The sequence below is a fragment of the Ctenopharyngodon idella genome, chromosome 24 (assembly GCF_019924925.1).
Source record: "Ctenopharyngodon idella isolate HZGC_01 chromosome 24, HZGC01, whole genome shotgun sequence".
Lineage (NCBI taxonomy): Eukaryota > Metazoa > Chordata > Actinopteri > Cypriniformes > Xenocyprididae > Ctenopharyngodon > Ctenopharyngodon idella.
Genome location: NC_067243.1, coordinates 21,101,746 through 21,128,565, shown reverse-complemented (window position 1 = coordinate 21,128,565; position 26,820 = coordinate 21,101,746). Strand labels below are relative to the sequence as shown.

The following is a 26,820-nucleotide window of genomic DNA, read 5'->3' as shown; positions in this document are numbered from 1 at the left end:
TGAATATAATATACAAGTTTCACTTTTTGAATGGAATTAGTGAAATCAACATTTTGATGATATTCTAATTATAGGACCAACACCTGTATATATATATATATATATATATATATGTGTGTGTGTGGGTGTGTGTGTATACAGTGGGTACGGAAAGTATTCAGACCCCCTTAAATTTTTCACTCTTTGTTATATTGCAGCCATTTGCTAAAATCATTTAAGTTCATTTTTTTTTCCTCATTAATGTACACACAGCACCCCATATTGACAGAAAAACACAGAATTGTTGACATTTTTGCAGATTTATTAAAAAAGAAAAACTGAAATATCACATGGTCCTAAGTATTCAGACCCTTTGCTCAGTATTTAGTAGAAGCACCCTTTTGATCTAATACAGCCATGAGTCTTTCTGGGAAAGATGCAACAAGTTTTTCACACCTGGATTTGGGGATCCTCTGCCATTCCTCCTTGCAGATCCTCTCCAGTTCTGTCAGGTTGGATGGTAAACGTTGGTGGACAGCCATTTTTAGGTCTCTCCAGAGATGCTCAATTGGGTTTAAGTCAGGGCTCTGGCTGGGCCATTCAAGAACAGTCACGGAGTTGTTGTGAAGCCACTCCTTCGTTATTTTAGCTGTGTGCTTAGGGTCATTGTCTTGTTGGAAGGTAAACCTTCGGCCCAGTCTGAGGTCCTGAGCACTCTGGAGAAGGTTTTCGTCCAGGATATCCCTGTACTTGGCCGCATTCATCTTTCCCTCGATTGCAACCAGTCGTCCTGTCCCTGCAGCTGAAAAACACCCCCACAGCATTATGCTGCCACCACCATGCTTCACTGTTGGGACTGTATTGGACAGGTGATGAGCAGTGCCTGGTTTTCTCCACACATACCGCTTAGAATTAAGGCCAAAAAGTTCTATCTTGGTCTCATCAGACCAGAGAATCTTATTTCTCACCATCTTTAGCAAACTCCATGCGGGCTTTCATGTGTCTTGCACTGAGGAGAGGCTTCCGTCGGGCACCTTTCCATAAAGCCCTGACTGGTGGAGGGCTGCAGTGATGGTTGACTTTCTACAACTTTCTCCCATCTCCCGACTGCATCTCTGGAGCTCAGCCACAGTGATCTTTGGGTTCTTCTTTACCTCTCTCACCAAGGCTCTTCTCCCCCGATAGCTCAGTTTGGCCGGACGGCCAGCTCTAGGGAGGGTTCTGGTCGTCCCAAACGTCTTCCATTTAAGGATTATGGAGGCCACTGTGCTCTTAGGAACCTTAAGTGCAGCAGAAATTTTTTTGTAACCTTGGCCAGATCTGTGCCTTGCCACAATTCTGTCTCTGAGCTCTTCAGGCAGTTCCTTTGACCTCATGATTCTCATTTGCTCTGACATGCACTGTGAGCTGTAAGGTCTTATATAGACAGGTGTGTGGCTTTCCTAATCAAGTCCAATCAGTATAATCAAACACAGCTGGACTCAAATGAAGGTGTAGAACCATCTCAAGGATGATCAGAAGAAATGGACAGCACCTGAGTTGAATATATGAGTGTCACAGCAAAGGTTCTGAATACTTAGGACCATGTGATATTTCAGTTTTTCTTTTTTAATAAATCTGCAAAAATGTCAACAAATGACATCTTTTCTGTCAATATGGGGTGCTGTGTGTCCATTAATGAGGAAAAAAAATGAACTTAAATGATTTTAGCAAATGGCTGCAATATAACAAAGAGTGAAAAATTTAAGGGGGTCTGAATACTTTCCGTACCCACTGTATGTATATATATATATATATATATATATACAGTCAAACCAAAACCAAAAAGTTAATTAGAGTTTATTAAAGTTAAACTGTGTCAGAAAAAATTAATCTTAATTATGTCACATAACACTTAAGCAAAACATGTTCAGGTCAAAGTGTCTGAATAATTTTAGTTCCAAATTATTATCAATTTTACTGGTAGTCCACTGTATGAAGAATTTTTGGGTATAATATGTCACAGTTTACTTTATTTTGCTATCCTCACTTACATAAATGAACTATAGTGTCCTGCACCCACTAGTAAAAATATATCAAAAATATCAAAAATGTCTGAATAATTTTTGGTTTGACTATATGTGTGTGTGTGTGTGTGTGTGTGTGTGTGTGTGTGTGTGTTTATTGGGTAGGAGGGTCGCAGAAAATGTAGTTTTATTATTACTATGACATCTTTTTATTACATTTTGCAGAAATATAAAAGGCCAAGGACATCAGAAGAACCCTATTAAAAAAATAATTTAAAAAAATATAAAAAATAATAGAATAGAATAAGAAGGATCTCTCTCTCCCCCCCATAGAAGTCTAATTAGGAGGTCCAGACATGAGAATAAGGCCCTCAATAATAGCCAGTATGAGGCTCTACATCTTATGAATGTCCCAGAAAATTTGGGGTGGTCTCTTTGCCTATTTTGCTTTGTCCTCAGCACACTTCTCCATCATCCTTGACGTGTGAAGTGGGAAGTCATATAAAAACAAACAGCTGCTTCCCATGAGACTGCGAGAGAGAAGAGCACCAGAGAGAGGCAGTGAGAGGGTGTGATGGACCGCTGGAGTCTGAGGGCCCGTCTGGCTCAGTGTCTGTCCACACTGAAGCACCTGTCACAGGTCAGGATGACCCACGCAGGACGAGTACCTGCAGTCCGAAAGGACAACTCTACCGTACGGCCCTTCAGTGAGATTCCTGGAGTATGGAAGAACAGTGTAGCGAATCTCTACACGTTCTGGAAAATGGATGGCCTCAGGAATATCCACCGGATTATGGTGCACAATTTCAATATGTTTGGTCCCATTTACAGGTAAAACAACACATTTTTGTTTTTTAACTAATAGTCTGTGCTATATATTCCCACGGACATGAAAAATGTGATTAAAAATTCATGGAAATTCATTTTAAAAATACAAAGTCATACACATTTCTATTTCTTTGAGATATGTTTTTTTTTCTAAAATATTGCATAATATTTTTTTAACAGTAATCACAGACAACTGGAAAGTCATAGAAATGTATTGGTCAAAGGTGGTCAAAAAGAATTTTAATCATCGTATTTATGTTTGTTTCATACATTTTATTCTACAAAAATGGGTTTAATGACATAAAAAGTACTAAAATACTTTAAAAAATCCTGACATTTGTTCAAGGTACAAATATCACAAATTTTTGACTTATGAATATCAAAATGATTTCTTAGCGTTATTTGATTTGAACTAAACACAACATGCCATAAAAAGGTCAAAATATTTGATATTTAAAATAATAGTAATAATAATAAACCTTACTGACCTTGACATGCAGTAGTGAGGCATTTTATTTTGTCACATGACAACAAAATGGCTACTTGCATGTTGGTTACACCACACTTATTTGGCGTGCAAAACCCTTTGCTTATTGTTTTTTTAAAGAAACAATAATAAAAATTGTCCTCATTTCTTTTTCCTTTTACAATCATTTATGTCACCTAAACATTTTTACACCACCGCACAAACATAAAAAAAGACTTTTAATTTAGAAATTGTTGCTAATAGTCTGTTCATCATCAAAGAGGTATATTAAAGGGATAGTTCACCCAAAAATAAAAATTCTGTCATCACTTACTCACCCTCAAACAGTTCCTGGACCCCACTGACTTCCATAGTATAGAAAAAATACTACACAAGTCAAAGGGGACCAGAAACAGTTTGGTTACCCACATTCTTCAAAATATCATCTTTTGTGTTCAACAGAACAAAGAAACTCATACAGGTTTGAAACAACTTGAGGGTGAGTAAATTATGGCAGAATTTTCATTTTTGGGTGAACTATCCCTTTAATATACATCTTTGATGATGAAAAGGTTCCCATGAACCCTTCAAGTACAGACTATTAGCAACAATTTCTAAATTAAAAGTCTTTTTTTTTTTTTTTTGGGTGATAAAAGTAATTTATGTCTGAATGAATGTATGAATGGATATATTTTAATTTATATTTCATTTGATTATTTTAATTTATATTTACATTTAATTTCATATTTAAAACTTTAATAGCCTTTAATTTTAATAAAATAAGGGTGACACCACTGACCCTTGTACAAAAGCATATTATAACATTATATTATGCCTATTTCTGCACAATAAATTTGGACAGGGAAAAAGTCGGATACTACGAGAGTGTGAACATCATCAAGCCTGAAGACGCTGCTATCCTGTTCAAAGCCGAGGGTCATTATCCCAAGAGACTCCGGGTGGAAGCGTGGACCTCCTACAGGGACTACAGGAACCGCAAATATGGCGTCCTGCTAAAGTAGGCAGCTTCTTTACCGATCTGCTATAATTACCATGTTTACTGGAATAGTAAAAGATATTGATTTGTTCCTGCAGAGATGGAGAGGACTGGAAATATAATAGGATCGTTCTAAACAAGGAGGTGATTTCTCCAAAGGTGCAGGGGAACTTCGTGCCGCTCCTGGATGAGGTCGGTCAGGACTTTGTGGCTCGTGTCTATAAAAAGATTGAGAGGAGTGGACAAAATGAATGGACCACAGATCTGTCCCATGAACTCTTCAAGTATGCACTGGAATGTAAGGTCTGACACCATCAATAACAGACACAGCTTTCTTATTTTATTACAATTGTCTGTACACTGAAATGTGAAAGAGTAATCAAATAATTATATATATATATATATATATATATTAGTGCTATCAATCGGTAAAAAAATCAAATTAATTGCACATTTTTTTTTTTTTTATCACACCTAACATTAAAGTTTTAAATATACTTTTATGTTGTTATACTTTCACATTGAATCTCGAAAATAATGTAGAAACAACATAAAAGACATTATATTTTAAATTTTTGTTTAATGGAATCATTACTGATACTGATGTCTCTTTAAATTGATTTTTTCCCTCAATATTAGCCATTAATTATAGCCACTGAACATAACAGTATAATTGAAAGCTATCATTTGTGACTTTTTTACAGGTTTTAAAAAATATAACAACTTTTAATTTAAGTGAACTTAAAACAATCTTCAAATAAACCCATTGTAATAAATGTCATAAACGTATGTAATAAATGGTTCAGATTTTTACCTGCCCTGCAAATATGCACAAAAAGTTATTGTTTTCGTTGTTTTTGACCCATGTAACCTTGTAAACAGTGCTTTAAGATTTTCAGGAAGGTCTAACAGGTAAATATACAGAAATGGAATAATTTCTTGAATAATCTCTGTATCTGTGCAGTTAATAAACACTGCACAGTCTTCACTGTATAAATTATGATTTTAATATAGATTAATCCTTATTAAACCATTAAACAAAAGTGATTTAGTCAAGAGCAGTGAGTGTTTTTCTCTGTCTTTTGTTCTTAACATTAATGACAGACAGCAGCAGGTTTATTAGGCTGCTGTCACTTTAAGACGTGACACACGTGATGCGGATCTGACACGCATCCTATTTTCTCACAACTATTTACGTTCATTTAACACTTTTAACTCATTTAAGACTGCTTAGGAGGATACTCGACAAAACGGGAATTTTGTGTTTTTGTCCGAAAGAGAACTTAATGTGGCGCTGGCGTGCTGTCTGAAGGGTGAAGCGGCATTCTGTGTGCACGTTTCGGATGTGCGTGCCAGTGCAGATTTGAGGGTTTTTTTTTTTTTGTTTTTTTGTTTGCGTCTTATCGCACTTGAATGGTTTAATAGCACTTTAATGAATGATAGCTTGATCATATACAGTAGCGCAGCCAAAGGATAACAGAAAATGGATGCTACGTTAATTGCGTTAAATGTTTTTAACACGTTAAACTGAAAAAATTAAACGTACGCGTTAACGCATTAATTTTGACAACCTATATATATATATATATATATATATATATATATAATCTAAACACATTAGGCAACTATAAAATGTTTCTGGTTAATATTTATTGTTTCTACAAACTCATTTATTTAATTATTTCATACACACACAATAACATTATTATATAACATTAGTTACTCAATTTACATTACATTTTTATGTTAGCCTTTTAGCTTTGCATAAAACTTTAACAGGGATCATCCCGCATTAGAGAAATTTATACAAGTGATAAAAGAAAGTTATATATGATGACACGATACTGTTGCTAAATGTTTTAAATGTTTTTGTTTTGTTGTTTTTTTACATAATTTACATTAATTCAACTGAGGTTTTTGATCAAAGTTACAAATGATTTTTACAGGGATAGTTGTTTACCCAAAAATGAAAATTCTGTATCATTCTTGTGTGGAAGTGAACGGGATTTGAAAGCAAACCCTGTGTGTTTCTCTCAGCTGTGAGCACTGTGTTGTACGGCGAGCGTTTGGGTCTGCTGTTGGACTACATTGATCCAGACGCCCAGCACTTCATCGACTGCATCACCCTCATGTTTAAGACCACCTCGCCCATGCTGTACCTCTCCCCGGCCCTGCTCCGCCGCATGGGGGCCAAAATCTGGAAGGACCATGTGGAGGCCTGGGATGGCATCTTTAACCAGGGTAACATGACACTGGTTGTATAGAGTGAAATTCATGCTGGTCTTTTTGGCGGGAAACACTTCAGGCCTCGATATACTCACTGCAAAGTTATTTTTCTTTCTTTGCATAGGGATAAAAAGCATTTTGAAATAAGTGACCAGTGTTTTACTTTTAGCAAACATCCTGACACCACCCATGCTGCTGAAGACGATGTTTAGATGAATATGTGAATATTTAACAACAAAATAAAAATGACAGCGGTGAGAAAACAGCAGTTAAGAAAGCATCTGATCATAGCGATGTGGATGTTTGCACAAGATCTGTAATTCGTTTATTTATATAGCACATTATTTACAATATATTGCTTTAAAGCAGCAGCTTTACAATATTAAACATGAAAAAACAGTGTCGGTATCTCTTTCAATTAGAATTACAGCTTCATTTTCTACTATAAAGCCACTCTCCAGTGTGTTCTTGTTTTTACTCACGGAGGTCCGACCTCGACAGACTGAACAGAAGAAATGAACCGGAGAAGATTTCCACGTCAAAGAAGGCAGAGCTTCAGAGCCACACCTACTTATTATGTAATCACCATGGACCAATGATAGTTCGGAGGTGTTAACCAGCAAGAGTGAACTTTTCCCAAAAGTTTGCTTTGGCAAGCTGTTTTTGAACTCCCAGACGAACTCCAAACGAACTTTATTTTTGCCTGATTTTGTTTAAAATTACAACTCACCAGTTCTTCGATTTCACTTTAAGTATATCAGGGCCTTTCCTCTTGAAACATCCAATGATTTTTAATCCCCCAATGTTGTTTTTCCAAAGCCGACCGATGTATCCAGAATATCTACAGACAGTTGAGGAAAGATCCAGAAGCCAGCGGGAAGTACCCTGGTGTGTTGGCTAGCCTTCTAATGCTGGACAAACTGTCCATCGAGGACATAAAGGCCAGTGTCACGGAGCTGATGGCTGGAGGGGTTGACACGGTACGATAAATAATCAACGCTACAGGAATAGGTTATTCAGAAATAAAAATGGCATAATTTACTCACTCACAGGTCGTTCCACACCTGTTTGACTTTCTTCTGCAGAACACAAAAGAAGATTATTTAAAGGGTTAGTTCACCCAAAAATGAAACTTCTGTCATTTATTACTCACCCTCATGTCGTTCCAAACCCGTAAGATCTTCAGAACACAAATTAAGATATTTTTAATGAAATCCGAGAGCTTTCTCACATCCCCATAGACAGCAACAGAACTACCACATTCAAGGTCCGGAAAGGTAGTAAAGACATCGTTAAAAGTGATTGTGAAAAGCGTTAGAGCACAAAAAGCGCACAAAAAGTATTCTCGTCGCTTCACAACATTAAGGTTAAACCACTGAAGTCACATGGACTATTTTAACAATGTCTTTACTACCTTTCTGGGCCTTGAAAGTGGTAATTGCGTTGCAGACTATTGGGGGGGGGGGTCACAAAGCTCTCGGATTTCATCAAAATATCTTAATTTGTGTTCTGAAGATGAACAAAGGTCTTCTGGGTATGGAAGGACATGACGGTGAGTAATTAATAACAGAATTTTCATTTTTGGGTGGACTAATCCTTTAAGAAATGTTTTGTCCAGTGGGGGCCATTGTTATTAGTTTTGGACCCCATTGACTTTCATTGTATGGACAAAAACATTCTTCAAAATATTAAAATATCTTCTTTTGTGTTTGACAGAAGTAAGAGAATGACATGACTGAGTAAATGATTGCATATTTTCATCTTTGGGTTGTATTACAGAATATGAACTCAGCTTATATAAAGTGTGTTTAATCGAAATGTTTTCAAGGTTGATGTATTGGTATATTTTCTGTATTTTTGTGTGGGTCAGACGTCTATCACACTGATGTGGACGCTCTATGAGTTGGCCCGACACCCAGATCTGCAGGAGGAGCTCCGGGCGGAAATCTCGGCTGCTCGTATCGCCTCTAAAGGAGACGTGGTGCAGATGCTCAAGATGGTTCCTCTGCTTAAAGGAGCCCTGAAGGAAACTTTGAGGTATACAAACAATTAATTCACTTCAAGATATCACGGCATAAAACACCTTTCTGTTCAACTATAGGGGCTTTTATTTTTCAGGGGTTGTTTTTCATTAAAACTTTTTTCAAGGTAGTTCAAAGTGGTTGTAGAAACACCCAGAAATAAAAGAATAAATATGACTCGCATCTGGCTTTACCATGTGTCTGAAATCATATAATTTCTTTTGAAGGTTACATCCTGTAGCAGTGAGTCTACAAAGATACATCACTGAAGACATTGTCCTTCAAAATTACCACATTCCAGCTGGGGTGAGTGTGATTTTAAGGAAATAACTGTTGTAATTCACAATGAATTGGACAAAGTACAACTGTTCATTTGTCTGTCTGGATCAGACTTTAGTTCAGCTGGGTCTGTACGCTATGGGTCGTGATCACCGGGTCTTCCCGCACCCAGAGCAGTACCGTCCCTCTCGCTGGGTCAGATCCCAGAGCCACTACTTCAAGAGCCTGAGCTTCGGGTTTGGCCCACGCCAGTGTTTGGGCCGCAGGATCGCCGAGACAGAGATGCAGCTCTTCCTTATTCACGTATGTGGATTTCTAAAGAGAGGACCATCCTATCCTCTTAAGTGGCAAAATAACGTTGGGCTGGTTTTCTTTCTTATTTGTCATTTTGTCATCTTTATAGATGCTGGAGAACTTCAGGTTTGAGAAGCAGAGGCAGGTGGAGATCAGGAGCACGTTTGAGCTCATCTTACTGCCTGAGAAGCCCATCATGCTAACCATCAAACCACTGAACGCCGGCAGATAGCAAAGCTGCAAACAGGGAAATGATGTCGAGGACTGAACTGGATGGAACACTGAGCTTTAGGGACAGCAAACAATCTGTCTTTGAGATGTAATACCTGTCAAAAGATTGGACTCAGTTTAAGTTCTCATGATCTGATTGCTCTGTCATCATTTACTCACCCTCATGTTGTTCCAAACCTGACTTTCTTGCTTCTGTGGAACACAAAAGAAGATATTTTGAAGAATGTTGGGAACCAAACAACATTGGGGGAAAAAAATAAAATAAAAAATCAGTCATTTTTCAAAATATCTTCTTTTGTGTTCCAACGTTTGAAATGACATGAAGGTGAGTAAAAATGAAAAAAGTTTAAATATTTTGTGAATTTAAAACAGGGTTATTATTGTAATTGAAACTAAAACTAAAACCATAAAAAACATTTTTGTTATTTGAAATAAAATAAACATTAAAGGGATAGTTCACCCAAAAATGAAAATTTGATGTTTATCTGCTTACCCCCAGGGCATCCAAGATGTAGGTGAATTTGTTTCTTCAGTAGAACAAAAATGATAATTTTTAACTCCAACCGTTGCGGTCCGTCAGTCATATAATGCTTGTCAATGGTAACTCCATCTATAAGAGTCAAAAAAACATGCACAGACAAATCCAAATTAAACCCTGTGGCTTGTGACGACACATTGATGTCCTAAGACATGAAACGATCGGTTTATGTGAGAAACCGAACAGTATTTATATAATTTTTTACCTCTAATACACCACTATGTCCAACTGCCTTGAGCATCCGGTTGGTGAGGTCTAAAAACGCGCTCTGATGACGGAAGTGATCTCTCGCGCGTATATGTCAATGAGTGCGAGACATCACTTCCTGCATCAGAGTGCATTCAGACCTCACACACCGGATGCTGTGCGTGCGCTCAAGGCAGTTGGACATAGTGGTGTATTTACAAGTAAAAAAAATGATATAAATACTGTTCGGTTTCTCGCACAAACCGATCGTTTCGTGTCTTAGGACATCAATGTGTCGTCACGAGCCGCAGGGTTTAATTTGGATTTGTCTGTGCATGTTTTTTTGACTCTTATAGATGGAGTTCCCATTGCCATGCATTATACGACTGACAGACCGCAACGGTTGGAGTTATAAATCATCATTTGTGTTCTACTGAAGAAACAAAGTCACCTACATCTTGGATGCCCTGGGGGTAAGCAGATAAACATCAAATTTTCATTTTTGGGTGAACTATCCCTTTAATTAAAACAAAATTTTATTTTATTTTATTTCAGCTAGTTGCCAAGGAAACATTTCTCATTTTCGTTTAGTTTAACTTGATGTACTAAAAAAAACGTAAAATTGAAATAAAAATTAATAAAAACTATTACGTATTCATTAAAAAACTTATAAAAATGACAAAAACACACTACAAAATTACTAAACCTTTAACTGAAATTAAAACAAAAATGGAAAATATAAACATAAAATCTAGTTTTAAATATTAATAAAAACTACTAAAATAACACATTTCATTTTAATTAACAAATTTTTCTTGATGACTCTCCTCATTTGTTTAAAAGTTTTCATGACTTTATTATTAATATTTTCCAGATTTTAAAACAATGAGTACAGTGCGTGTGTCCAAAGTTTTGACTGGTACTAAATGTCAGACTGTCTTGTTATATTTCAAAAACAAAAATGTTTAAATAAATTTGAACAGATTTTTAAAACATAAATACATCCACATATTCTGAAGGTTTCGAATTAATATAAATAAAAGAAAAAAATGGCATATATAAATGTTATGTTTTTATATTAAAAAAATACACAGATTTTTTTTTTTTTTTTTTTTTCAAAAATATTTTGAAAAATACTAACACTGATTAGACGTGATCACTTCAGAGGTTCCAGTTGCCTGTGTCGAGAATGTCCCAATACAGACTCAGTCACACTTTTCTGTTAGGAAATAAAAAAGGATGACTCAATAGACGATACCATATAGTCTATATATTTCCAAGGTCAAACAAATATGATGATAATAATAATAATAATTGTAAGTATACATAAACAGCAGTCATTTACTGACCACAGGCAGATCAAGAAGAATCATGGTTGATGTTCGAGCGAATCCATGTTCATATTCACTGAGTCTGGTCAACATCTCTTGTTTCTCTTTCCCCCATTGTCTGGAGTTCTCTTTCAGCTGCACAAATGACCAATATCACAAAGACACAAGCACTGCAGTGTTCAAAAAACATTATTTATTATAATTTCTTGTGTTGACTGGAGTGTTTTGTTCCAGTATTTGTGTAAACGAAAACATCCATTCTATGGAGCTACACAGAAACAATATGATAACTTAACTTGAATTTGTTTTGAAACAGAGCCTCAGATTGGGCAAATGTCACTTTTTAGGACTTGCTTCTTTGGTAAAAAAGTAAAGTGATACAGGAAATTATATGGGAAAGAAAGAACAAATGAGAAAAGTCACTGGCCAGGCTCAAACCTCGATCACCCACATAAGCACCACAGCTCAATGTGTCAAGAGCGCTCGCACCAACCACTGCACTCCAACCCATAATTTACACTGTGTGTCAAAGTGAAATGTCTTCTCACAGCATTAAAGATCAAACCTGTTGTTCCAGTGTCTGGATTCGACCCTCAGCTCTCGCCAGCTGCGTCAGTAAGTCCAGCTTCTCACTGTCTGAGAAAGGCTGATGGGATCAAAACCATTAGTAAAATGTGCACAATAAAGCATTCATGCAGCATGGCTACTACTGGTGGTCTTGGGTTTACCTGCACAGGCTGTTGAATGATGACAGGTGGGGGTAGATTACGTTGCCTGTCCAGCTCTGCTCGGAGTCGAGAGTTTTCTGCCGCCAGCACAGACTCAATCTCTCTTCTCTTGAGCTCCTCTTCATCTATATAGATGAAGAGGATATAGTACGATTACTTGTCAGTCACAATTTCTGGAGGGCTTTTAACACTTTTTATTGATAAAGAAAGTAGTAAGAGGACTGGAAATTATGCAGAGAGAGTAGAACAGTTATTAGGGCATGACGCAGGCCAGATTCGAACCCAGCATGAGCACCCCAACCACTAAGCCATGGCTCGGACTATTAAATTATAACTGAAATTGATGTTTTTTGTGCGTGATTCCACCAAAAGCAGGTGTAAAGGCACACCTTTATGTTTCACAGCTGTTCTCTTCTTGTCTGAATTTTCTTTATTTCTTTCCTTCAGTTTTGCATCCAATATTTTCTCCATCTTCTCAATGACCTGCACAGTGAATTAAAACAAATACAATACATTATACATCAGATACCTGCTAGATAAGGAAATAGTTCATCCAACCACAACCAAGAGCATGGAGAGATTTTTTCATGAAAGCACCTAAGAAGTTAATATATTTAGCGAATAATAATCATTTTTATTCACAGAAAGCTATCATATGTCTTCAGAGGACTTGGATTAAACCACTTAAGTCTCATGGGCCCTGTTTACACCTGGTCTTAAGATGAGTTTTGGTCGATCGGATCACAAGTGGACGACGCTAAATACAGGTGCAAGCAGGGTCTAAAACATTTTGACCTTGTCCACTTTCGACCACTTCCAGAGGTAGTCGAAGACGCATTAGACCGGATTGCTTTTGTAGTGTAAACGCTTATGTGGTCGAATGCGTTCGAACAGCCACAAAAGACCACCTACTAAACTAACGTATAAACATTATGGGAAGCGTGCTAGCCAGATGGGATTTAAACTTTTTGGCTGAAGACCCAAGTTTGGTTTGAAGATGAAAAACATACCAATCACAATATTCTCTCACCATTCCTGATTTCTAACATGCACTCACTGCGTTTGGCCGGTCTTGCGGCTGTCAGAGCAGAAACAAAAGCTGCTGCTCTCTGTATGTTTTTTTGTCATCTCCGGTTACGTTCATATGTAAATTGCGCAAGCTTATTTCGTCCATTAGATCGACAGATCTGAAAAAAACCCATACATTTACCCGACCATAGACCCTCCCCTCAAAGAAATCAGGACAGAAGTTGTTGAAAGTGGACAAAAGAGACGAATTAAAACACCAGGTGTAAACGGGAATGTGTCTGCCTCGTCTACGTGTGATCCGATCGACCAAAACGCATCTTAATACCAGGTGTAAACAGGGCCATGGATTCATTTCATCTGAGACATTCTTCAAAATATCTACTTTTATGTTTTCCAAAGAAGAAAGTCTCAGAGGTTTTGGAATGCAGTGTTAACTATTAAAGGTAATTTTCAGTAAATGAAATAAAGCTGAAATAAAATGTCTATCCCTTTATGACCACAGTGTACCATCTTCTGAAGGCTACTTCCAGCAGGATAACGCCATGTAACAAAGCTCAAATCATCTCAAACTGGTTTCTTGAACATGACAATGAGTTCACTATACTGAAATTGACTCCACAGTCACCAGATCTCAATCCAATACAGCAGCTTTGAGATGTGATGAAACAGGAGATTCGCATCATGGATGAGCAGCCGACAAATCTGTCAATAAGGACCAAAATCTCTGAGGAAAGTTTCCAGCACCTTGTTGAATCTCTGTCACAAAGAATTAAGGCACTTCTGAAGGCAAAACCCAGTACTAGCAAGGTGTACCTAATAAAGTGCCCATTCAGTGTAAATGTTAGATGAATAACATAAACTTAAATGAAAAGTTGATATGAATAAATACTATAATAGTACATAAATATTACTAAAATAACACTATTGGAATGACATATGAGTGAGAAATGATGACAGAATTTTAATTTTGGGGTGAAATATTATTTTGTCCCAAACTTATGCTCAAACAAACTGAGTGTTTTGATAGCTTGATTGTTTGGTGGTCGAAAAATGACAAAAACTGTGTATTGAGAAGCTAAATACCTTTTCCTGTTGGCGAACCGTATCCTCCAGTGCAGTTATTTTACTGCCACGGGCCTGATATCTCTTTAGCACAGCCTGCTGCTGTTGATGTGCTCTTTGCAGCTGGACAAACTCTTTCTCAATGTCATTCTTCTGCAATAAACAAAATAAAGAGATAAAACTCTGCACACAGGCCCAATGAGTCCATACAGTGGGTTAACTCAATCGCCAGGGGTCTATTAAGACTCCAGCCAGCCTTGTGTATTTTTAGCTTTGCATCAAATACAACAAGCAATATGCCATGCAGTCTGGAGACAAATTCATTGACCTGATCCAATCAATGTTCTTGAGAGGAAACCATTAATGCATTTGATACAGCATTTCCTTAAAGCCAGAAAACATCGCAAATGTATGCCAGTCAATGGACCCCTTGAGCTTCAGAAAGGAAACGTGCGGTCTCTGAGCACTGCTGCAGCTTTTATTAAAAACTTTAAATGATCTGAGGGAGAACGGCCTTGATTAACCCACCCTGATGAGCTCGTTTTGAAGCTGTTGGATTCTGTCCTTCTGGGCAGCTGCTTTGCTGCTTTCACTGGAGAGCTTGAACTTCAGAGAGGCTGCAGAAAGTGTCATAGAAGATTAATGAGCACATAATGAACCAGCTAACATATTACAATAACAATAATAATAAAAAAACATTACTGTATAACGTATTTAAAATTAATCTCTTCCTTCTGTTTCTTTTAAAGACAAACCGAGGTACCAAAATATGTTCTGAAAACCTGTTAGCTGGGAACATTTATATTTCTGTTTTTTATTAAATGTAATGTATAGATATAATTTAGTATTTATGGTTACATCAAAATCTGTTTTAAATGCTTTCTGAGGACTGCAGAAACATCAACAAATGGTGTGACCATGACACTGTGGAGATATTTTTGGAGAAAACATTCCAGACATTATCTAAACCCCTGAAAGCCAAGCAGCACATTCGCCATAGAGAGGAAATTAAAGCCTGCATTTGCTTTGAAGGCCTCAAAGGTCTTTGACGTGTCCTTTAAGCGGAGCCTTGTGTTTGTGTGCATTTGAGTGTGTGAGGGACGCAAACTGTCCTTCAGCAGATAAGGCAGTAAGTGCTTATCAGATTCCCTTAGCTAAATGAGAAGTCTTATCAATCCTCAGCACAGCTCAGTGAGGACATGACACCTGTGCAAATCACTTCACGCTCACAACTTTTAACATCCGAAATATGATACTCCAATAGTCGCTTCCCAAAACTTTTACCTGATGTTGTTTAATTCTTTCTGCATGTACATATGTACATCATCTCTCCATGTTAATTAGCAGTGTTAGCCAAGCAAGCTAACTATTGCTACTGCTACCATTAAGTATAATCTCCATTTTCGATTTATCAATCAATTTTGATAATTTGCGTTAAAAACCATTCAGAACACCTTGGTGTTGTTTGCTAAGCAAGCAAACTATTGCTAATACTTACCATGAGAGTGTAATTTGTTCGTTTGTGCTATGGACACAAATGATAGGGCCAAATCATGCGCTAAAAACCACTCTAAACACCTTGGTGGTGTTTGCTAATTAAGCTATTACTAATATAATCAAAGCATAATTTGTTACTTTGTGCTACAGACATGAATAATACCTCAAAACATACGTAAGCTGACTACTAATGTAATTTGTTAGTTTGCACTACAGACATACAGTAAATGAAACCTCAACTGATGCGCTAAAAATCATTCATGACACCTTAGCTAAGTTAGCTAAGCTAAAGCAAGCTAACTATTGCTGGTATTTACCATTAAATATTAAGTTTTAGAGCACAGTCAGTCTGTGCTAAAGGCATGAATGATACCTCAAATATTTTGCTAATGGTGTTAACCTTAATGGTGTATGCTAAGTAAGCCAACAATTGCTAATACATAATGTTACACTAATCAGAGTATAACTTGTTAGTTTGCACTATGGATATGAATGATACTTCAAATCATTAGCTAACATCACTCAGAGCACCTTAGCAGTGTTTGCTAAGCAAGCTTGTTTTTTTTTTTGTTTTTTTTTGTTTTTTTGTGATAGAGACTTGTTAGCATTGTGGCAGCAAGTCTCCAATATGATGCCAGGGTGATATTATGATAGAAAACTGGGATGATTTTATCCAAAGAAAATTTTTGACTGGTAACATTTTACTAAAGGGCTGAAGAAATGAAAGCATTTACTGTAGCTGGTAATCAGCTAAGGTTTTAACTGGTGAAGTGTATACACATAAAGAGCAATGCCTTGGCTAATCTTTATATACTTAAATGAGATTATAGTGGGAGGAATTATACCGATCCGGTCAGCAATCTCGGTCTTGGTCATGACGTCAGTGTCGGTGTCGTCCAACAGGGTGTGGCCCAGGTCCTGGTGCAGGGAGAGGTCATGCCGTAGCTGACTGTTCTCAGACTCCAGTCTGCTCACCTGAGAGCGCAGGCCAATGATGTCATCCGCCATCTTATGCATAGCCGCACGATAGTTTTCCAACTCCTATGGAGAAATAAAAATGGATTTGTACATACAAAATGACCTGCAAATATAGTTTGAGAATGTGAACGATAAGTTTCCGTTTATGGGATTCTTTCAATAATACAGCATGCAAAGTGAAAGAGCAGAAACCATAACCCTAGTATACCATGGTACTTTGGTATATAGCCTATCAAGGTATTTTTATGGTAATCCAAGGTGCTTCAAAGAATACCATTGCACTACCATGTAATTTGGTGTTTATCTTAACATGTGGTGTGTTTTTGTCATTGAATGTTAATCAATGTTGACCTGACAATCCCATTTGAAAGCTTTAATAGGCTACTCAAGATTCAATATTGGAGTGATGCATAGTAGTGCTGGCTTAAAATGTTAAAATGATTTTTTTTTTTTTTTTTACATTCACATTAGCCAAATGTTGATAATATTTAGATAAAGATATGCTTTCAACTTAATAAAAAGGAAATATTTTTCACATATTATTTTAACAGTTTGCTTTGGTGACAATGTAGAAGTAGTCAGTTTTTGTATTTTATTGTCTTAATGTATTTTTTAATCAAAGACTACAAAAGGGTTTGTATTCATGAAAATATATGGTTGACTTTATATTTTAGTAAGGAGTTGCCTCAAAACAGGATCATCATAGTTGGAGGTCATTGGCATAATTATTCGTTTGACATTAATGCAACGCTTAACTGTCAAGGAGGGGCAGAAGCAGTTTCCCGCCACTAGGTGGAATCAAAGTCACATGTTCAATCGGGATGCTGTCTGAGGGAAACACCGCGCCAAAACACGATCAATAGCAGTCTGTTTGTATGTGACGCCTGTCTGAGCCAGACTATCTGCCCAGTTAACATTCATTTTTATGCTTTGCTTGTATCATTTAACCATTTTTAAAAGTAAGGCAGATATACTGTCGTAAGTGTAGTTGGGTTAAAACAGCGGCTGTCATCAACAGTCATCCTCGTGCTGTAGTTGCTGGCACATACTGGAACCCGAATGAGAACTAGGTACAGAGGATAGAGGGATTAGGATGAAGTCCACCAAATGAAAGGTATTTTGTTTTTCTTTCTCCAGAAACTAATTTCCAGAAACTGACATGGATCAAAACGTTCAGGCAAACAGTATTACCTAAAATAAAGCTAGGTAGAGCTAAGATCATATGTTCACACTCATAGTCATACCCTTAAAAAAAGAAAACTGAATTTCAGCTTCCTCATTAAAAAAAAAAAAAAAAAAAAAAAACTAATTACAAATACATTTAAATACATGACTTGCATGAATTACGTTAAAGTAAGTTTTAGTTTACCACAAATTCTTGTCAGTACTTCGGCAGTACACTTCAACCATATTTCAAAGACAACAGAATTATAAAATTACTTATAAAGATGTGTACTTAAGTCCTACTTAAGTGGACATTACATTCAGTTCAGACTTAAGTATATTCTTTCTATATTATTTCTGTAATTATAAGTTCTGTAAGTACTCATTTAAAAAAAATAAATGCTGAAGTGTACTTTTTTTTTCACAAGTGTATTCACACAAATGGGATGAACAAAGTGTAACAAAGTCATTATAAGACTAGTATGCAGTCATTCTGGCACATCTACATTTGTCAACATGTATTTAGTTCAGTCTATAGAACTGAACAATAGCACTGAGACATAGTATTGTACTAAACAGACAGCACACCAGGGCCATTGTGGGATGTGTCGCACTTCCAGGCATCCTTTTGTGCCATTGTGTTAGTCGTATGTCGCATGTCATGTAACATGCCACCGAGGCGTGTGCTTTTCACTCAGGGTCACTCTGTGCAGGAAGGGGGTCTGTGTCGGGTGCGCAGAAACGGGAGGGGTGGGAGAGGGACCGATTAGGCGATTCCAATCTGGGCCAGTGTGCTTGTGGCTCCCTGGGGTCGTCTGAAAGAAATTGAGCGCTTAATTGAAAGGGCACACATGCAAGGTGAGAATGATGATCGGTGATGAGATGGGGCCCGCGGAGGGGAGGAGACGGAGGGAATCATCTGAACCCAATGAAAAAGTGTATGGAGAGAGAGACTGGTCCCCATAGATGCCGCAGACAGAGGCCCTGCTTAGTCTGTACTGTTGCTTCAAACAATCACGTTATAAAAGCACATATGGGCTGCTCTTTCTCTTTTTCTTTCTCTGTGGGGTGCTTTGCAATGATTCCGTTATGATGAGAAAAGCAAAGCCAATACAGTCTTCCCATTTCATCAAAACATACTGTAGAATAAACACTGTGGACATATAAGGGTCACCTTGAGATGGTCTTGAGGGCTTTTCATTTAAATTCCCGAATTATGGTGTGAATATTCATAAAGTATAATAAAACAGCCAAAATAAAGTATACTCTGATTTTTACGCATATGCTAGGGTATGCGTATACTAGTATATGTGACGTAAATAGTGTCATCAGTACAATACGCAGTATAGGCGCGCAACCTGCTGCATATGCTGCGTCTGAAATTGCATACTGTAAATACTACATTTGGTTTAGTATGAATGAAATTCAGACGTACTACATCAGCCATGTTGTCACTGTCATGTGACCTACTGCATCAGTTGCGTTGCTTCACTGCCATTCATAAATCCCCTCCCGTGGCCACATGGGATAGTAAAGTGTCCAGTGAATGAGCACTTCAGAATCTAACCGGAAGAAGTAGGTCATCCGGATGCTTTACGCCTTTATGAATACTATGAATTCAGACATACTACTCAGCTCACATATTGTTTTTCGCCTATTGTATAGTATGGAATTATGCATATTCGGGCACAGGCATACCTCTGTATAGGTACTGAACTCTATTTTTTTCCTCTAATTACTTGGTTCACAAGGTGGCGTCACTGTCCCGGGCCTTTGTTTTGCAGCTGGGAAAAAAAAAAAAACCTGGAAGAGACGGAACAACCACAACAAACGACTGGAGAGGCAGCAACAATAGACCCCGCCCATTGACAAGCGCGTTTGTGAGGCGATTAAGAGATACACACTACTCTAGTTTAAAAAAACAAAAACAAAAAAACAAAGGCATTTTTATCTGTCATGACTTTTGGAGAGAAGTAGCGCAGATACTGAACAAGGATTAAAGGTAGGGTAGGAAATTTCGGAAAGGCTAACAAGTTAGCCTTGAAAGCATGAGATCCCACACTCCCTTCAGAGCACTCTCCAAAGACGAGAGACGGCATTAAATGACCATGTCTCGAAGAACATAACATTACAATAATAATGAACATAAACAACTTACAGAGCTCTTACTTGTACCACCTGACTGCTGCGGATTTATTTTGGCGTTGATAATGTTGCCATAGAAACGCGTAATTCCGAGTCTGAGGATGTGAACTGCTTGGAGTAGAACGTCACGGGTTGCCATCTCTTAATTATGGTTATGACATTGCATGAACACAGCATAAGCTCGTTGTTTTGGTTCAGGAGGAACTGTAAAAGATGGCTGCTGTTTGTTTGTGGCACTCGGTGACTGTCTGTCTACAACTCTGCATAGCCTTACTGATGATGCGCGCTGATGACGTGTGATGTTTGCGCGGAGATATGGAAATACATAGGTTGATAGGCAAGTCTTATCATTGCATTCGGACCGAATTTTTGGTCCTGAGACTTCCACAGAAGATATGTACATTTTTTGTAACTTCAATAACTTCTGTTATTGATTGCTATCAGGATGTGAAGAGAGTTTCAACCAGTATAAAAAAAGTGTTTATGAGCAACATTGCCTAATATACCATTTGCCAATAGCTAAAAGTCTGGTTCTGAATAAGTTTGAAAGTCTCTTTGAGGAAAGGCAGCACTTCTGGGAAACTTCTAGCAGGAGCACATGTAATATAAATCTAAAGTTTTATTACTTACTTTAGTTTGATGTTCAGTGACTTCACCTACATGAGGGTCATTTTTGAAATCAGGTACCGAGGGACTGAAAAAGAAATATTTACAGCAACAAATAAAAGTAAATGAAAATTATAGGTTCAAACCAAACCCAAAACCTGTAATTGATCATTGTAGCCATCATGTGATATTCTTTTACCTTTTTTGTGCCGAATGTACATCAAATGTTCGGTTGAGCTGAGAGTTAGATTTTTTCTGTGGTACAGATTCTGTCCTGGTCTGAGTTTTAGGCTTTTTGACGAGGTGAAGATACTCCAGGAGGATCTTTGAGAGGGCGTCATGTGACGGCAAATCATAGGAATCCCTTTCCATCTGAGGGAAAAAACAAACGTTTAAAATCACTATAAAATCAAAATTTACAATTCTTATTTTTTATGGATTATTGCAGTGTTTACTATAAATGATTCATTTGTGCACATCATAATTTTGTTTTAAATTCATGTGCCTCTTTAATCAAAATAACTTTCCCTATTGCAGCAACATCTCTTATCTGATGACGTGAGGGCGGGACAACCTGTCACTCACATAAGATCCACCAATAGCAAACCACAACCATCCAATCAGGTCCCAATGGACAAAATCAAATCCCACCCTACATTTCTTCTTGTTCAAGAAGCTGTTTCACTTGGATATATGTCACAATAAGTTAGAAAAGTCTAGTGCAAATTCTGTTCATGCCAACTTTAATAACATATCCTGACAAAATGCAGTAGAGACAGTTGAATATTAGGCCATTTAACAGTATGGTTTGCATAACACATTACATACCTGCCATGTAAAGTTAAACACATAGAGAATGTAAAAATACAGCTTATTTTTAAGCCTAGACAACAAACATCAAGCTAATACAGTATATTATTCTATATCCAGTACTTATAGACCGGGTCACTGGCCTGTAATAATTCTGCATTTTCAAAAGTGTATAGTAAACTACATTTACTCATAAAATCCAAAACGTGTCCACATAGAGAGTTTCATGAGAATGAAGATAGGAGGAAGGTCTTAAACGCATCACCAAATTCAGTCTGTTGTGATAACTACATACAATATGTTTTTGTCTCAATGTAATGCAAATAGGACAGAAGTCCAACTACCACCAACCCATCTCGTTCAAACAAACACTCCCTGTGTAACCTCTCTCTATCATTCACTCAGCAAGGACCCCATTTCTGCTCCATTCTGCCATAAACCATCATATGCAAAGACTTGTTCTAAGATCAGCAGTAAAGGACATCAGACCACCAGTATCTGTTAACAGGTTACCTGTGCGCTCGCAGGTTCATTCTGTGCATTCTCAGAGTTCTGCATGAGGCTGAAAGGTTCTGAGATCTTGTCAGGAATATTAAATAGGTGAATAAATGGCTGGATGAAGAGACGGCTCTGACTGTGTTAGCAACCTGACCTTGGGTTACCACAACACAAATCCTGCCTGGCAACTTTTATAACTGCTCAACAGAAAGCAAAAAACGTTCATGTTAATCAAGATCACAGATACACTGATAGAACTTAAATGTAAATGTACAATATATAATGAAATATACATTTATATATTTATGAAATATAATGAAATAAATTGTACACACACACACACACACACACAGTGCTGAGCCAAAACATAATGACCACTCACAAGTGAAGTAAAATGTTGATAATTTCCTAACAAGGTCACATGTCAAGTTCTGAGATTAGATGATTAGTGAATGATCAGTTCTTGAAGTCAGTGTGTTGGATGCAGCAGAAATGGGCAGGAGTAATGACCTGAGAGACTTTGGGAAGGGCCAAACTGATATTGCCAGACGACTGGGTCAGAGTATCTCTGAAACAGCAAGGCTTGTGTGTTTCTCCTGCTCAGCAGTGGTGAGAATTTACCGACAGTGGTCCGAGGAGCACAAAACCACAAATTGGTGACAGGGTGTTGGGCGTCCAAGGCTCATTGATGCACAAGGGCAACGAAGGCTATCCCATCTGGTCTGAACAGATAGAAGATCTATTGTGGCATAAGTCACAGAAAAGTTTAATGATGTTTATGGGAGGAATGCGTCACAACATACACATGTGCGTCACACTCTGAGCCACCGCCAAAAGCACATAAAATGGGCACAAAAGCATCAGAACTGGACCTTGGAGCAGTGTAAGAAGGTTGCTTGGTCCAATGAGTCCTGTTTTCCTTTACATCATGTGAACGGCTGTGTACGTGTGCACCGTTTACCTGGGGAAGCTGATGGAGGGAGTGTGATGCACAAGTCAATGTTCTGCTGGGAACCCTGGGTCCGGCCATTTATGTGGACGTCAATTTGACACGTGCCACCTACCTAAACATTGTTGCAGACCAGGAACACCCCATGACAATGGTGTTCCCTGGTGGAAGTGCCTCTTTCAGCAGGATAATGCACCCTGCCACACTGCACACATTGTTCAGGAATGGTTTGAGGAAAATGAAGAGTTCAAGGTGTTGACTTGGCCTCCAAATTGCCCAGATCTCAATCCAATTGAGCATCTGTGGGATGTGCTGAACAAACAAGTTCAATCCAAGGCAGCTCCGCCTTACAACCTACAGGACTTGAAGGATCTGCTGATAACGTCTTTGGATTCCACAGTCAGTGCTGTTTGGTGGCACGCAGAGAACAAACAGAAGGCAGGTAATATATATATATATATATATACACCGATCAGGCATTACATTATGGCCACCTTCCTAATATTGTGTTGGTCCCCCTTTTACTGCCAAAACAGCCCTGACCTGTCGAGGCATGGACTCCGCTAGACCCCTGAAGGTGTGTTGTGGTATCTGGCACCAAGATGTTAGCAGCAGATCCTTTAAGTCCTGTAAGTTGCAAGGTGGGGCCTCCACGGATTGGACTTGTTTGTTCAGCACATCCCACAGATGCTCGATTGGATTGAGATCTGGGGAATTTGGAGGCCAAGTCAACATATCAAACTCATTGTTGTGCTCCTCAAACTATTCCTGAACCATTTTTGCTTTTGTGGCAGGGTGCATTATCCTGCTGAAAGAGGCCACAGCCACCAGGGAATATCGTTTTCATGAAAGGATCTGTACATGGTCTGCAACAATGCTTAGGTAGGTGGTACGTGTCAAAGTAACATCCACATGGATGGCAGGACCCAAGGTTTCCCAGCAGAACATTGCCCAAAGCATCACACTGCCTCTGCTGGCTTGCCTTCTTCCCATAGTGCATCCTGGTGCCATGTGTTCCCCAGGTAAGCGACACACACGCACTCGGCCATCCACATGATGTAAAGGAAAACGTGATTCATCAGACCAGGCCACCTTCTTCCATTGCCTCGTGGTCCAGTTTTGATGCTCACGAGCCCACTGTTGGCGCTTTCGGCGTTGGACAGGGGTCAGCATGGGCACCCTGACTGGTCTGCGGCTACGCAGCCCCATACGCAACAAACTGCGATACACTGTGTATTCTGACACCTTTCTTTCAGGAACCAGCATTAACTTCTTGAGCAATTTGAGCTACAGTAGCTCGTCGGTTGGATCGGACCACACGGGTCAGCCTTCGCTACCCACATGCATCAATGAGCCTTGGCCGCCGCCGTGACCCTGTCGCCGGTTCACACTGATCCTTTCTCGGACCACTTTTGATAGATACTGACCACTGCAGACCGGGAACACCCCAAAAGAGCTGGAGTTTTGGAGATGCTCTGACCCAGTCGTCTACCCATCACAATTTGGCCCTTGTCAAACTCAAATCCTTACGCTTGCCCAATTTTCCTGCTTCTAATACATCAACTTTGAGGACAAAATGTTAACTTGCTGTCTAATATATCCCACCCACTCTCCGGTGCCGTGATGAAGAGAATAATTTTTTTATATACATAAGGTTGGCTCCACCCTGGGTCCAGAAAAAAAACTTTTGATAGGTGGGCCTTTTGCTATATAGTTAGCAATGTAAATTTCTTCTCGTACCTCCACTGATGTCTGCACTCACTGTGGCCACTATTTTGAGATCACGTGACCAGCCAAATAATACTTGCTCAATCTCACTTTACATTTATGCAGATACAGGCATCAGTATAAAGTTACAGACCATTTGTATTGGCTAGAAAAATAAATTAATTAATTTGAGCACATTGAATTTAAATGTTCAGGATTTTAATGAATTTTAATTTTGTTTCTAGCTATTTTGTCTTAAAAGAGCACCATCCTGTTTCCTGAAAGGCCATGTTAAATCAGTGCTGCTAACAGAAAGGCTGTGGTCTGGACTGTGGCACACGGGTCTGTAGCAGGAGATTGATGAGCAGTGACTGCTAATGACTTCTGCTCATGCTGTGAGGAGCTTGTTCCTTATTCTGAGAGTGGCTGTCAGCTCAGCATGACACCTGTACTCTTCCAAATACAATGTGTTCTTCTCCCCATGCCAAAGGTTACCGCATATTAATATTCATTAAGTGCCACCATGAATCATTAGACAATCATCTGACAACAATGAACTCTGAATATTATGGTTTTGCTTTAAAGGACATGATGAAAAGAAGGATTTTCTGAAACCAGGCTGCAGAAGCAGGTTAATCTGTATATGATGTCAGAACCATGATGAAATTAAAGGATTTAGTTCATCCAAAAATGAAAATTATGTCATTCATTACTCACCCTCATGTCGTTCCATATCCTTAAAGACCTTCATTCAAGATATTTTTGATAAAATCCGATGGCTCAGTGAGGCTTGCATTGCCAGTAAAATCATTTCCTTTTTCAATGCCCAGAAAGGTACTAAAGACATATTTAAAACAATTCATGTGTCTACAGTGGTTCAACCTTAATATTATAAAGCGACGAGTATACTTTTTGTGTGCCCAAAAAAAAAAAAAAAAATAGCTACTTTATTCAACAATATCTAGTAATGGGCGATTTCAAAATACTGCTTCATGAAGCTTTGAAGCTTTATGAATTTTTGGTTTTGAATCAGTGGTTCAGAGCGCCAAAATCACATGATTTCAGTAAACGAGGCTTCGTTACATCATAAGTGTTTTGAAATTTCAATAGTTCATGTGACTTTGGCAGTTTGATACGCGCTCCAAACCACTGATTCGAAACAAAAGATTCATAAAGCTTCGAAGCTTCATGAAGCAGTGTTTTGAAATCGCCCATCACTAGATATTGTTGAATAAAGTCATTATTTTATTATTTTGGTGCACAAAAATTATTCTCGTCGCTTCATAATATTAAGGTTGAACCACTGTAGTCACATAAACTGTTTTAAATACGTCTTTAGTAGCTTTCTGGATCTTGAGAGTTTCAGTGACATTGCTGGCAATAGAGGCCTCACTGTGCCATCGGATTTCATCAAAAATATCTTAATTTGTGTTCCGAAGGTGAACAAAGGTCTTACAGGTGTGGAACAACATGAGGGTGAGTAATTAATGACAGAATTTTCATTTTTGGGTGAACTAACCCTTTAAGGTATTTTTGATAAGATCCGATGGCTCAGTGAGGCCTCTATAGCCAGAAGACCATTTCCTTTTTCAATGCCCAGAAAGCTATTACAGACGTATTTAAAACAGTTCATGTGTCTACAGTGCTTCAACCTTAATATTATAAAGCAATGAGAATACTTTTTGTGCGCCAAAAAAACAAAAACAAAATAACAACTTTATTCAACAATATCTAGTGATGGGCGATTTCAAAACACTGCTTCATGAAGCTTCGAAGCTTTATAAATCTTTTGTTTCGAATCAGTGGTTCGGAGCGCATATCAAACTGCCAAAGTCACGTGAACTATTGAAATTTCAAAACACTTATGACGTAACGAAGCCTTGTATACTGAAATCATGTGATTTTGGCACTCTGAACCACTGATTCGAAACAAAAGATTTGTAAAGCTTTGAAGCTTCATGAAGCAGCGTTTTGAAATTGCCCATCACTAGATATTGCTGAATAAAGTCGTTATTTTGTTTTTTTGGCACGCAAAAAGTATTCTCGTCCCTTTATAATATTAAAGTTAAACCACTGTACTCACATGAACTGTTTTAAATATGTTTTTAGTACCTTTCTGGGCATTGAAAAAGGAAACGATCTTGCTGGCAATGCAGGCCTCACTGAGCCATCGGATTTTATCCAGAATATCTTAATATCTTACGGGTGTAGAACGACATGAGGGTGAGTAATTAATAACAGAATTTTTCATTTTTGGGTGAACTA

At 38.1% G+C, this 26,820-nt stretch overlaps 2 protein-coding genes across 5 annotated transcripts; one reads left to right on the top strand and one right to left on the bottom strand.

The window, feature by feature from the left end:
• Positions 1 to 1,806: 1,806 nt before the first annotated feature.
• LOC127507653 (cholesterol side-chain cleavage enzyme, mitochondrial) lies at positions 1,807 to 9,432 on the top strand. Its single transcript, XM_051884941.1, has 9 exons — positions 1,807 to 2,816; positions 4,142 to 4,297; positions 4,375 to 4,574; positions 6,314 to 6,517; positions 7,322 to 7,482; positions 8,373 to 8,539; positions 8,751 to 8,829; positions 8,914 to 9,105; positions 9,206 to 9,432. The coding sequence occupies exons 1-9, from the start codon at positions 2,560 to 2,562 to the stop codon at positions 9,326 to 9,328; spliced, it is 1,539 nt and encodes a 512-aa protein (XP_051740901.1). The 5' UTR covers positions 1,807 to 2,559; the 3' UTR covers positions 9,329 to 9,432.
• On the bottom strand, positions 9,185 to 22,058 carry ccdc33 (coiled-coil domain containing 33). 4 transcript variants are annotated; one of them, XM_051884945.1, is made up of 13 exons: positions 21,915 to 22,058; positions 20,791 to 20,963; positions 20,616 to 20,679; positions 16,544 to 16,739; positions 14,730 to 14,818; positions 14,223 to 14,354; positions 12,500 to 12,593; positions 12,111 to 12,235; positions 11,948 to 12,028; positions 11,401 to 11,517; positions 11,193 to 11,270; positions 9,487 to 9,519; positions 9,212 to 9,333 (listed from the first exon to the last, which is right to left on the bottom strand). In XM_051884945.1, the coding sequence occupies exons 1-11, from the start codon at positions 21,957 to 21,959 to the stop codon at positions 11,208 to 11,210; spliced, it is 1,179 nt and encodes a 392-aa protein (XP_051740905.1). In that variant the 5' UTR covers positions 21,960 to 22,058; the 3' UTR covers positions 9,212 to 9,333; positions 9,487 to 9,519; positions 11,193 to 11,207. The 4 variants fall into 4 exon arrangements, with proteins under 4 accessions (XP_051740902.1, XP_051740905.1, XP_051740903.1 ...); XM_051884942.1 differs by lacking the exon at positions 9,487 to 9,519 and having other exon boundaries at positions 9,185 to 9,333; XM_051884943.1 differs by lacking the exon at positions 9,487 to 9,519 and having other exon boundaries at positions 9,282 to 9,422.
• Between the last annotated feature and the right edge of the window lie 4,762 nt (positions 22,059 to 26,820).